This window comes from Salmo trutta, chromosome 12 (genome assembly GCF_901001165.1).
Source record: "Salmo trutta chromosome 12, fSalTru1.1, whole genome shotgun sequence".
In the NCBI taxonomy this organism is placed as follows: Eukaryota; Metazoa; Chordata; class Actinopteri; order Salmoniformes; family Salmonidae; genus Salmo; species Salmo trutta.
The window spans coordinates 37,606,151-37,619,763 of record NC_042968.1 but is presented as its reverse complement, the minus strand read 5'-3'; the positions used below and the strand labels follow the sequence as shown (position 1 = coordinate 37,619,763).

The 13,613-nt window shown below is 41.7% G+C and overlaps 2 protein-coding genes across 2 annotated transcripts in view; both read left to right on the top strand.

Annotated features, from left to right (window-relative positions):
• The first annotated feature begins 131 nt into the window (after positions 1 to 131).
• LOC115203498 (solute carrier family 25 member 44) lies at positions 132 to 4,470 on the top strand. Its single transcript, XM_029768220.1, has 4 exons — positions 132 to 333; positions 1,034 to 1,705; positions 1,975 to 2,102; positions 2,376 to 4,470. Exons 2-4 carry the CDS (start codon positions 1,075 to 1,077, stop codon positions 2,565 to 2,567), a joined length of 951 nt encoding a protein of 316 aa, XP_029624080.1. The 5' UTR covers positions 132 to 333; positions 1,034 to 1,074; the 3' UTR covers positions 2,568 to 4,470.
• Positions 4,471 to 9,366: 4,896 nt separating this feature from the next.
• The window catches only part of LOC115203497 (cellular retinoic acid-binding protein 1-like), a 31,679-nt gene continuing 27,432 nt past the window's right edge, over positions 9,367 to 13,613 (top strand). Inside the window, exons 1-3 of the mRNA XM_029768219.1 lie at positions 9,367 to 9,528; positions 11,030 to 11,208; positions 12,282 to 12,395. Coding sequence (XP_029624079.1) covers positions 9,396 to 9,528; positions 11,030 to 11,208; positions 12,282 to 12,395 — 426 coding nt within the window. The 5' untranslated portion in view covers positions 9,367 to 9,395. The remainder of the gene's footprint in view (positions 9,529 to 11,029; positions 11,209 to 12,281; positions 12,396 to 13,613) is intronic.

The window sequence follows — 13,613 nt, the reverse complement described above, 5'->3', positions numbered from 1 at the left end:
TAGAAAATACTGTATAGCGCCATCTATCGTCAAGGTGGTGTCTCTCTGTGGTAGCGCAGTACAGTGGAGGAGAAAAGTTCAATTATTACAAAACCCCCTCGCTTGCTGAGCAAAAAAAACTACGAAAAAACGCCACCTGCTGGAAACCACAAATGTTTTCCCCAGTTAACCCTCTCGCGTTGCCTCTTCCTCTCTGGTTTAGTTCTCCAACATAACATCAAATCATAACCCGGACAGATATCTCTAAATTCGGTATCGCTTTCCTCACCTGCTGATATGACATTGCTATTCTGACAATGTACATAATATTTTGATATACATTTGTCCAACGAGGTAAGTTAACGTTTGCTTGTTTCAAATAGTTAACTGTTAGTTAGCCTGCTTGCTAGCAAGGAAATCAACCAACGCATAGCTGGCTAGCTAGCAATAGCTAGTGACTGGATGCATTATTATTAGCCAGCTAGCTAGCCAATTTGTGGTTACATACAGTCTGACCTACTGTTTACACATGCACAAGTATTCAACCTATGCATTGTTAGTTAGCTACTATTTCAGTGTTATTTCCGGATTGCGCGATTGACAATAGGCTCTTTGGTTTAGGGAACATTGTGTCCTGTGACCTGCAACTAGCAGTAGTTTGTAATGTTAGCGCATAACTACTTAAGCTAGAGAGCACATTGAAGCGCCCCATCAATGCGCGATCTGTTTTTACCTTATCAGGTTTTTGATAACATGGTCATGACTGCTACGAAGCAGTGTGTGTATGACCTTTGATTCTTCCTAACACAAACCCAGTCAGTTTAGACATCGCTCATTTCCCAAGGAGACTTGCGAGATAATGAGTGACACACCACACAACACAGGCCTTGTTTTCTGATGTAGTAGTTTGTGAATCATTGTCATGATACTGGTACAACCTTCAGACCTACTGCCATCTTTAATTCATTCAAAGATGATATATTCAAGACTTCCAATGTTGTGCTACCTGGTGGAGGAAACCGTTGACAGTGTTGTGTGGTCTGTATTTCCCCAGGTAGCGGCTAGTCTGATGAGGGGGCTCTCCAGAAAGGCAGGATGCAACAGAACAGGAACATCCAGATCATTGAATGGGAGGACCTGGACAAGAGGAAGTTCTACTCCTTCGGGGTATTCATGACCATGACCATCCGGGCCACCGTCTACCCGGCCACCCTCATCCGCACCAGGCTGCAAGTGCAGAAGGGCAAGTCGCTCTACAACGGGACCTTTGATGCCTTCTTCAAGATCCTGCGGGCCGAGGGCGTGCGGGGCCTCTACCGCGGCTTCATGGTCAACACCTTCACTCTCATATCGGGCCAGGCTTACATCACCACCTACGAGCTGGTGAGGAAATACGTCTCCAACTATTCCAAGGACAATACCGTCAAGTCTCTGGTGGCGGGTGGCGCGGCGTCCCTGGTTGCACAAACCATCACTGTCCCCATAGACGTGATTTCCCAGCAGCTGATGATGCAGGGCCAAGGGAAGCACCTGACTCGCTTCCGGGTCAAGCTCAAAACGGAGGCCGACGGGAAGACCAAAATGGCATTTGGCCAAACCAGGAACATGATTGCTCAGATCTTTGCGGCCGACGGTTTCCGAGGCTTCTACAGGGGATATGTGGCCTCCCTTCTAACATACATCCCAAATAGCGCGGTCTGGTGGCCTTTTTATCACTTTTACGCAGGTAAAAAGGAGTGTTTGTTTACAAGGATATTTATCCAAGGATCGAGTTCCCGGACACAGGTTAAGCCTGGTTCTGGACAAAGCGCTTCATTGAGCTTTGAGTCCTGGAGTAGGCTTAATCCAGGAAACCGGCCCTTAATGTTATTATTACTATTTTCTTCAAGAAGGGCCGGAGATTAATAATGTCTTATATCTTTATAGTTCATATAGTCAACATACATTGTCTATAAGTAGCATTTCAAAGCACAAATCTTCCACAACGTTTCACAGAACAGCTATCCAAAATGGCGCCCAGTGACTGCCCTCATCTACTACTCCAAGCCATGGCCGGACCACTAGCTGCTGCGACTGCATCCACTGTCACCAACCCCATGGATGTGGTCAGAGCTAGAGTGCAGGTAGAGTGCAACTTCAGCTAAATGCACTAGTGGAATGTAATGGGGTAATGGGGTAAAGGGTCTGTTTGGATAGGCAACCCTGGTCCTGGAGTGCCACAGACACATTTTTTATTTATTTAAACAATTTTTCAACAAAATCCTACAGTGGCTGTTGCACTCCACGACCAGAGTTTCCTACCCCGGGTCTAAATCCTGGCATTGCAAATCGAATTTTACACAAAAAAATGTACATGAATAAATACCTTTGTAACAACAGCCTTGTGTGGGTGGCAGGTTGAAGGCAGGACCTCCGTCATCGAGACGTTCAGGCACCTGCTGGCAGAGGAGGGATTCTGGGGGATGACCAAAGGGCTGTCTGCACGCATCATATCCTCCATTCCCACCGCCATCGTTATGGTCGTGGGCTACGAAACCCTCAAGAGAGTGAGCTTGAGACCGGAGCTGGTCGACTCCAGACACTGGTAGAGGACATTAGCATCCAATCCCAAATCAACCCCTCGCCCAAACCCTCTATGCCCAGGTGAGGGGGTTAGGGGATAGGTTTTACCAATATGGAAATAGCTACAAATTTCTCACTTGAATTTTCACCACATTGTATATACAATCATAGGGGGTAAGGGACACAGATTGATTTGGGATTGGAAATTGTTGTTGTGGCCCTGATTCCAATTTGGCCTCTAGAGCTCCCCTGACCTCACCACTGCATAGGTGATAGCAATAGAGCCTAATATTGGCCCAGGGACTGAAATGGAACTGGGCCAACAAGCTCTGCCTGCTTCTATTCCTTAATGGCTTCCTTGTCCTTATCATTTTGTTTGCCTTTTAAACTACTGCTGCCTTTTAGTGGGGATTTTTATCTTAAGTTGTAAGTGAATGAAGGAACAGTAGTTTGAGATTTGATGTCATTACAATGTGTAATTTGTGACCGGTGCTGAGCGATTAACCGAAATGTTGGTTATTTTTTGTTTTTTAAACAACTAATTGACCCATGTCTGTTGAATTATTTGAATTCCATGTAGTTGTTTTTTTTGTCTGAGCGCTATGCACAGTTTTTCTAGCGATAAATCAGATCAAGCCCGAACTGTCCAATGGAGTTGTAGTTTCCAACAGGCTAATATTCTACATAGTTTAGCGCAGAAAACACGGTAGTCAACTACAATGACCATAAACCATTGCGTGCCAACTTGTCTGGTCTGAGACAGAAGAACGTGATCAGGAGGGATAGAAAACAGTGGCATAGTGAGGCATCTACCTGAAAATAAATTATCCAAGATTGATAGTTGGTATTCAGCAGTCATAAAAGCATGCCTTGTTTACTTTGAAGAACTACTCAAATAGTGATTTTGTCAGACAGCATGGGCAGCAGCTCTGTAAAGATGAGATGACTTGGAATGAAATAAAGTCATCAAATAAGCTTAAAACAAATGAAATATTGAATTAAAGTTGTGAATAAATGATGCTTAATAAGTGATAAGCAGTAATGGGCAGTCACTACTGTCATGGGACTTTTAATTGTTTTACTCTGTGTTACAGTATTCAAACCACATAATGCGCAGTGCATTTAATGTAAAAAAATTAATAATTAAAGAAAACGATAATTTTTTTAATCAAACCAAACCGACCTCAAAAAGTAATCGCTCAGCACTAGTTGGTTCCTTCGGTATAAACACTGAACTGATCCATCACTTCTAATGTATTTCTACTGTCTTAGTAATAGGATAGATGCTCTTAAATCTGTTTATAGCTGCCCTCTGTAGCCTTTATCAGGTTTAGTCCTAGGAGGTAGCAATAGTAAATTGCATACACAAGTTCAGCTCAAACACACAGGACAAAACAACCAATTAGGGCACATGTTCCTCTTCTTCTTTGACTTTTCACTTGCAAAGACCCTCCCCTTTAGTCCTCCCAACCTAATCTCGTCCACCCAGCCAGCTCTCTAGCAATTGAGCCTGGGGTCGGACAAGGTTACTCCCAACACAAAATAAAGAAGTCAGTAGAGTCACATTATTTAACAGAAATCTAGGCTATGGAGGGTAGATGTAAATGATACAGTTATTATATTAGAAGTAGTACATATAACTTTGGGGTGTTTAGGGCAGTCATCTTATTGTGAATGAAAAAAAGATGTGATGTGATCCTGTAAATGATACTGTTAAAGCACATTGTTTCCAATTGTCTTCACCTCAACTCCAATATTCAATAGTTTGACCCTGGTATTTACCATTGCTGCTGTGGCAATATTAGCAATATTCAACGAATGTTGTACTGAACCATCAAGGTTGTTGGCCAATTGTGAAATGCTAACTGTTGTAGTTTAAAATGTTCAGTAAATGACTTCTCTGATGGTTTCAGGGTTGGTACTTTGGGAGGGATTTGTTGTTAGTGTGCTGGACCACCAGTGAAGTGCTCTTTGAGGATCTTGTCCCGATCTTATCCCGGTATTGGGATTCATTGTCATGTGACCATGGCGGGGAATTCAAAACTGCAAGAGTAATCATTTCAAAAAATCAAATAATCAACTATTTTCCTCCATTTGAAAGATATTTCTCCTAAATCTAACCACGCTGTCCGATTTTCAGAGGCATTACGGAGAATGCATAAAGTTAGGTTATGTGAGGAGAGTACATTGACAATAGCTGCGTGTAATGTTTAGCCAATTCAAAGAAGGGCATCAACAGACAGAAAACTAGCTAGAATTATGCACTTACCTTTGACAATCTGCATCAGATGACACTCATAGGACATTATGTTATACAATACATGCATTTTTAGTTCCATCAAGTTCATATTTATATCCAAAAACAGCATTTACAGTCGCGGTGAAATTCAGAATTTTTTTCGGCTCGAATGCACCCAGTGAATCCAGCATTACAAATCACGGAATTACTATTCGAAAACATTGGTAAATTATAATATTGTCATTCAAAGAATAATATATTATCATCTCGTAATTGCTACCGAATGGCCAGATCTCAAAATAACTTTACTGGGAAATCACATTTTGCATAAACTGGGTACTATGCTAACAACAATAAGCTATATGCTAAGCTAAGCTATACCGTTAGCATTAGCATCATCTAATATCGATAATAACATTCTAAATATCCCCTTACCTTTGATTATCTCCATCAGAAGGCGCTGCCAGAGATCCCAGGTCCAGAACAAATGTGGTTTCTTTTGACAAAGTTCATAATTTATGTCCAAATAGTTAGCGTTCAGTAGGCTCCCACAAAATGAGGTGGGCAGTGTAGTCACGTCGAAAAGCTAAAGAAAACCTAGTAAATAATCTATTTACGTTTGTTTAAACATGTCAAACGTTGTTCAGCATTAATCTTTTGGTCCATTTTTAACGTGAAACATCAGTAAACATCAGTAATATTTTCACACAACCTATCAAGTGTCTAGAATAAACGATAATGACAAAGGCACTCTTCTCAGATTCATGCGCAGGCGCAAAAAATGAAGTGATGACGTGTCAACTTGTAAGCTTTCTAATTCGGTCTGTATTCATGACAGATGCTTCCAACAACTTTCTAAAGATCGTTGACATCTAGTGGAAGCAGTAGGAGTTGCGAACTGAATCCTTTCTCACTGTGGTATCTTTAAAACAATGACACTAAATAGTAGTCACAAAATTCTCATTTTTTTTAATCTATTTTTCACAGGTTTTTGCCTGCAATATGAGTTTTGTTATACTTACAGACACCATTCAAACTGTTTTAGAAAATTCAGAGTGTTTTCTATCCGAATGTGTTAATAATATGCATATCCTAGCTTCTGAGTTGGTGTAGGAGGCAGTTAAAAATGGGCACATATTTTTTTCAAAATTCTCAATACTGCCCCCGTGGCCCGTAGAGGTTAAAGGACTCCAGGCAGAGAACGAGATGAGGCATGTCCCTTTGTGTATTGTGGCAGTAAACCTCTGAGTGCAATCTATGTATTAACTTAATCACTTCCAGCTCAAACGTGTTTGCACAATGTACATTTCTTTGAATTTATCAATATATTATTGTCTTAAAAGAAAATGTTCTGAAGTTATTTATTGAAAAAAATATTTGTATTTTCATATTTTTCTGGACAATAGCATAGCAAATGTTCAAACTATACTGAAGAAAAATATAAACGCAACAATTTCAAAGATTTTACTGAGTGACATGACTGGAAATACAGATATGCATCTGTTGGTCACAGATACCTTAAAATAAATGGGTCTCACAATGTGCCTCAGGATCTCATCACGGTATTTCTGTGTATTCAAATTGCCATTGATAAAATGCAATTGTGTTCGTTGTCTGTACCTTATGCCTGCCCATACCATAACCTCACCACCACCATCGGGCACTCTGTTCATAACGTTGACATCAGCAAACTGCTCACCTACATGACGCCAGACACGTGGTCTGCGGTTGTGAGGCCAATTGGACGTACTGCCAAATTCTCTAAAACGATGTTGAAGGTTTTTTGTAGAGAAATGAACATTAAAGTCTCTGGCAACAGCTCTGGTGGACATTCTTGCTGACAGCATGCCAAATACACACTCCCTCATCTTGAGACATCTGTGGCATTGTGTTGTGTGACAAAATGGCACATTTTATAGTGGCCTTTTATTGTCCCCCAGCACAAGGTGCACCTGTGTAATGATCATGCTGTTTAATCAGCTTCATGATATGGCACACCTGTCAGGTGGATGGATTATCTTGGCAAAGCAGAAATGCTCACTAACAGGGATGTAAAGAAATTTGTGCACAACATTTTTAAGAAATAAGCTTTTTGGGCATATGAAATGGGACCAACACTTTACATGTTGCGTTTATATTTTTCTTCAGTGTAGTTTACATCTTACTTGCCTTCTAGGTTCATTTATGTACATTAGTATTTCTGTCTCAAATACTCTGTCATGTATTGGAAAGGGCACTTCTGATGGGCAACAAGGCTACCCTCTTTCGAGGCTTGTTTTGTAAATCCATGCTCCCCTATGGTGAGTAGGGACTGTAATTTGACTTCAAAGAAGACAATAAGCAAGCACATTCAAAATATATAGACTACTGCCTGGAATTTTAATATCAAACTTGACCCAAAAAACAATAATTAAAGAAAAAGGAATCCAGGCAGCACACAGGCTTGCTGTTTAACAAAGTGTGTTCTGTTGTCTACACTGACAACCGAGTGGCTCGTTTAAAACGTCTGCTATGGTCAGTCACATCACATGGCTCCAACATAATGGAGATTTACTAGAAACCAAACGGAAGAAAAAGGAGAGAAATGGGGAGAGACTATACTTGCACTAATGAATAGGACCCAGGCTTCTTTGATGGTTTTGTGTGGCAGTTTTGTTTCACTAACTTGGGTCATTAAAACATCACGATTGGATGGCAGACTCACCTTGGTTGTTCTGCCATGACTAAGGTTAAGCATGACAAATGACCATTAAGAGAATGATAGAGGGGGTCTTTAAGCTAGTCCTTTAGGAGTCCATAGAAAAAGCCCCAGGGCTTTGAAAGGGTCCGCATTGGGCTAGCAGACATTTTGGGAGAGCACAATGCAATTCGCTGCTCTGAATGGCTAATGTCTCCTAGATGTTCTTGTGACTGGGGGGCCTTAGTATGTCTATTTGGAAGTGACGTTCTGACACACAAGGTCATGTATCGGTGTTATTAGGTGAGATGGATAGGATCCATTAGAAGGAGTCCGTTTAATTTAAATGTAATATACAGTCTTAGGGGGAAAACGGTTCTATATAGAACCAAAAAGTGTTCTATCGCTTATTTCATATATTTCGCCCCTAAAGGTGAAGCAAGCAATAGAACCCTTTTTGGTTCTTAAAAAAAAAAGTTTTTAAGAGTGTATGGTTAACTAGTGGCGCAGCGTTCTAAGGCACTGCATCTCAGTGCTAGAGGCTTCACTGCAGACCCTGGTTCAATCCCGGGACTGTATCACAACCGGCCGTGATCGAGAGTCCCATAGGGCGGCGCACAATTGGCCCAGTGTCGTCCAGGTTAGGGGAGGCCGGGTAGGCCGTCATTCTAAATAAGAGTTTGTTCTTAACTGACTTGCCTAGTTAAATAAAAACTACGTCATAGTCCCAAGTGTGCATACAGATTTCAGGGAGGATGAATATCTTGACTAAGCTGTCACCCATTCATTTGTTTGAAATATTTTGAAATTCAAATGTCTATGGATTGTCTCATCACAACCAGCAGAATACTTTCAAAGTTAGAAAATGTTTATCAAATCAGTGAATTATCCCTTTGTGTATTTCTCCCCTCACAGCATGATACTAATAATTAAATAAGTCCACTCACTAAAAAAACTAAAACAAAGCTGCACGAACCTCGTGAAAGGGTAATTCATTCAATGCTTAACACAAAAAATCAAACCATTTCTCTGTTTTTCTTTCCCCTACTGCTCTCTGTGTGTTCAAAGAAAAACAGCACCCAAAGACTAAAGACAAATCTATTGATTGATGAGACAAACTGTGGTGGACCAGCATGCACAGGGAAATAGATGGGAGCCTTTTTAACGTGACACTTCCTGGAGGGATGACAGAGTGCTCCCTGCTCTGCTCTATACATGAATTATCAACTGCTGTCTGGAAGCCACTTTGTCAAAGAGATTGATGAAGAGCCATCAGAAAGAGAACAAATCAGACTTGATGGGAGGGGGAGTGAGTGAAGCTATCGGGGCCTCTCATTCTGTGTTGGGGGGCTGTTTCAGTGAGTTGGTGAGTTGGGGGGGGGGGGTGCTTGGGTTGAATTGGACTTAATGGGAAATGTATTGAATGCATGTTTAGTCTGATCCTTAGCTGTAGCCAGGGAGAGAGGGCTTGTCAATGGGATGAACGTTAGATGGACATTGACTCCCATCGTTTATCAAAGAAAGATCTTAGATCTTATCGCAACTACAATATTGGTTTATATTGGAAACCATAATTGCATTCAACGCTTTATTATATTGCTGTGATGGTGACATCCATGGTTCTTTTCTATGGAATTCATTCCATTTAAATGTCCTATTTGTCCTATTTATATTGCAGGCTTGAAATGAGACCACCTGAACCCCTGTCCATCTGTCATTTAAAATGGTCATTAAGAGGAGGACATTTCACTCACTACAGGACTAGAGAGAGAGGAGCATGCTGTGAGGGGTTATTACAGAGAGAGAAAGAGGAGCATGCTGTGAGGGGTTATTACAGAGAGAGAGAGAGAAAGGGAGGGAGGGAGGGTTAAAGGGAGCGCGTAGGGGAGGGAGGGTGAAAGGGAGCGCGTAGGGGAGGGATAGTGGGACAGTGAGCTGATGAGATACAGAGCATATCAAGAGGCAGAGAGAGATCGGTACACGTCGAGCCTTCCCAAGAAAATGACCAATTTCGCAGGCACTTGGAAAATGAGAAGCAGTGAGAATTTTGATGAACTACTCAAAGCACTTGGTAAGATGTCTATAGTTCTTACCTTCTATCATTAAGAGCTATTTGAAAGAATAAATACTTAACCATATACTATCAAAATCCTAACTGTTCTTTCTCTATTGTGTCCGACTACCAAACCCATCATTATTTTTATCTGTGTTCTATTATTGGGGAAATATTTGAGAAAACAATAATTGGGAGAGACCACAGGCTGCCTGACATCTTGATCATCTTTGAGTTTTACATATATCATCAGTTTTAGGATCATCCCAGCATGTATTAATCCATGTACCTTGTTCATTTGAGATGCATTTGATGTTGATATTCCGAAAGTCAATTGAGTTGGGCATGTATTAAAAAAAAGAATAGAAAATGTACACAAGGTGCACATGTAATATACATATTACAAATCACTTAAGCTTGATCTTGCATGTTGTTTCCTGCCATAGAATAGTCATCTTTTCAGTGAAAGCAGTGAGGGTGGATCATCCCAACGCTGCACTATTGAGCCCAGCTGGTGTGGAATAGATGAGACAATCCACTGTGTATGTTTTCTCAAATACGTCTCCTGTGACTGCACTGAGATCTCACTTCATCTGAGCTCTAGGTATTGGCTTGGACAAAACTTTGGCTTTTGGTGCCATAGTTTGTTTTTTTTCATCGTGGAATAAAGAGATGAGAGGAGAAAAAAAGGTGAAAAGATTGAACTCCTCTCCTCTGGGGAACTCAAGTACACAGATTGTAGTTTTAAATGAGAACAATAAGACTAGTACTGAAGGATACAGTATTTGAGAGAGAGAGAGCAGCTCTGAAAACATATGCAGAGGGGAATGAATGGAAACAGCAAGACATTTTCTCATCCAATTGGTTATATTGCAACTGTGTGACACAGCCAACTAACGCCATAATAACTTCTTGGAGGAATCCATCAGTCTGCAGGAGAGCTAAACAAGGCTAATGACTCCAGCATTCCTTGTTTTCGTCACCTTGTCATAGCGTCCACCCATATTTGCAACATCTGCTGATAACCATCTCATTTGCAGTTGCTTGCCTTGAGAACTCTGTATATAACAACTTGAATACCTACAGTGCACCATTGATATCTTCTCACACTCCAAGAACCTTCTGTCTACCATGACTTTACCACAAATAGGTAACACTGCCACTATGCATTCCTCTTGTAAATAAGCACAACCTACACCTTTGCAAGTGGAATTCAGGATTGTTTTCCTTCTATCAATGTCGCCAGGAGGAGACAGAAATGTAACTGTACTCATCTTTGAATTAGGTGAGGATAGGAGCAAACATGACATACCAGATGTCAGTACAAGTCAAACGATAGCCCCGTGAAGCCGTATTGTCACCATGGGTTCAACCCAGTGGCATGTCAAGGTTGTGTCCAGTCAGTTGTCATAACCTGACAAAGTCAAAACTGATCAATGACACATTCTGACATGCAATTGGTTATGCAGCACTTATGACTGTTAAAGTAAGCATAATGACAGGTGTTATTTGCCCACAGGCGTCAATGCTATGTTGAGGAAGGTGGCTGGTGCCGCGGCGTCCAAACCTCACGTGGAGATCAGGCAGAATGGGGAGCAGTTCTACATCAAGACCTCCACCACCGTGCGCACCACCGAGATCAACTTCCTCATAGGCCAGGAGTTCAATGAGGAGACAGTAGATGGCAGGAAGTGCAAGGTAAAGTCTCTGAGTCTGCCCCATATAATGTAAAGGTAGTCTCTGCCCCATACAATGTAAAGGTAGTCTCTGCCCCCATACAATGTAAAGGTAGTCTCTGCCCCCATACAATGTAAGGTAGTCTCTGCCCCATACAATGTAAAGGTAGTCTCTGCCCCCATACAATGTAAAGGTAGTCTCTGCCCCCATACAATGTAAAGGTAGTCTCTGCCCCATATAATGTAAAGGTAGTCTCTGCCCCATACAATGTAAAGGTAGTCTCTGCCCCCATACAATGTAAGGTAGTCTCTGCCCCATACAATGTAAAGGTAGTCTCTGCCCCCATACAATGTAAAGGTAGTCTCTGCCCCCATACAATGTAAAGGTAGTCTCTGCCCCATATAATGTAAAGGTAGTCTCTGCCCCATACAATGTAAAGGTAGTCTCTGCCCCCATACAATGTAAGGTAGTCTCTGCCCCCATACAATGTAAGGTAGTCTCTGCCCCATACAATGTAAAGGTAGTCTCTGCCCCCATACAATGTAAAGCTAGTCTCTGCCCCCATACAATGTAAAGGTAGTCTCTGCCCCCATACAATGTAAGGTAGTCTCTGCCCCATACAATGTAAAGGTAGTCTCTGCCCCCATACAATGTAAAGGTAGTCTCTGCCCCCATACAATGTAAAGGTAGTCTCTGCCCCATACAATGTAAAGGTAGTCTCTGCCCCCATACAATGTAAGGGTAGTCTCTGCCCCCATACAATGTAAAGGTAGTCTCTGCCCCCATACAATGTAAAGGTAGTCTCTGCCCCATACAATGTAAAGGTAGTCTCTGCCCCATACAATGTAAAGGTAGTCTCTGCCCCATTCAATGTAAAGGTAGTCTCTGCCCCATACAATGTAAAGGTAATGTCCCAATCCTATTCAGATAGCCTTTGTACGGATGAAAGAAAGGAGACAAGCAGAGGAAGCTACATTGAGATGCAGCCCATGTTCACTCATCCAGATCAGATCCCCTTCAGATAAGTGAGGACAGGAAAGTACATGGATGTACTGACATGGACCCTCTTCATTGCATTACACTCATATCAACAGAGCCTGGCCACATGGGAGACAGAGAGCAAAATGTACTGCAGGCAGACTCTCCTGGATGGCAACGGCCCAAGGACCTTCTGGACCAGAGAGCTGAGGGGAGATGAACTCATACTGGTGAGGAAGTTTGTGACTAAAGAAAGGTAGTAGGCAAGGCTGTCATGTCAGGCCCACTCAGTTTTATCCATTTGTACACTGAAAATATAGAACAGCGTTCCTTTCACAAATAATTCATTCAAAGAGCTCAAATTTGTCTATCAAATTAGTTTTATGATGTATACAAATCAAATTGTATTTTTCACATGCTTCGTAAACAGGTGTAGACTAAACAGTGAAATGCTTGCTTATGGGTCCTTTTCCAACAATGCAGAGAGAAAGATAAAGATTAAAATAATAAATAGTGGCATGAGGTAAAATACACACTGAATAACAATAACGAGTAGAACATAGCATGGCTTTATACAGGGAGTAGAAACTAACATGGCTATATATAGGGAGTAGAAAATAACATGGCTTTATACAGGGAGTAGAAACTAACATGGCTTTATACAGGGAGTAGAAACTAACATGGCTTTATACAGGGAGTAGAAACTAACATGGCTATATACAGGGAGTAGAAACTAACATGGCTTTATACAGGGAGTAGAAACTAGCATGGCTTTATACAGGGAGTAGAAACTAACATGGCTTTATACAGGGAGTAGAAACTAACATGGCTTTATACAGGGAGTAGAAACTAACATGGCTTTATACAGGGAGTAGAAACTAACATGGCTTAATACAGGGAGTAGAAAATAACATGGCTTTATACAGGGAGTAGAAACTAACATGGCTTTATACAGGGAGTAGAAACTAACATGGCTTTATACAGGGAGTAGAAAATAACATGGCTTTATACAGGGAGTACAAAATAACATGGCTTTATACAGGGAGTAGAAAATAACATGGATTTATATAGGGAGTAGAAAATAACATGGCTATAGAGTCCAGTGTGTGTGTGTAGAGTCCAGTGTGTGGGTAGAGTCCAGTGTGTGTGTGTGTAGAGTCCAGTGTGTGTGTAGAGTCCAGTGTGTGTGTAGAGTCCAGTGTCTGTGTAGAGTCCAGTGTGTGTGTGTGTGTGTAGAGTCCAGTGTGTGTGTGTAGAGTCCAGTGTGTGTGGTAGAGTCCAGTGTGTGGGTAGAGTCCAGTGTGTGTAGAGTCCAGTGTGTGTGTAGAGTCCAGTGTGTGTGTGGTAGAGTCCAGTGTGTGGTAGAGTCCAGTGTGTGTGTAGAGTCCAGTGTGTGTGTGTAGAGTCCAGTGTGTGTGTAGAGTCCAGTGTGTGTGTGTAGAGTCCAG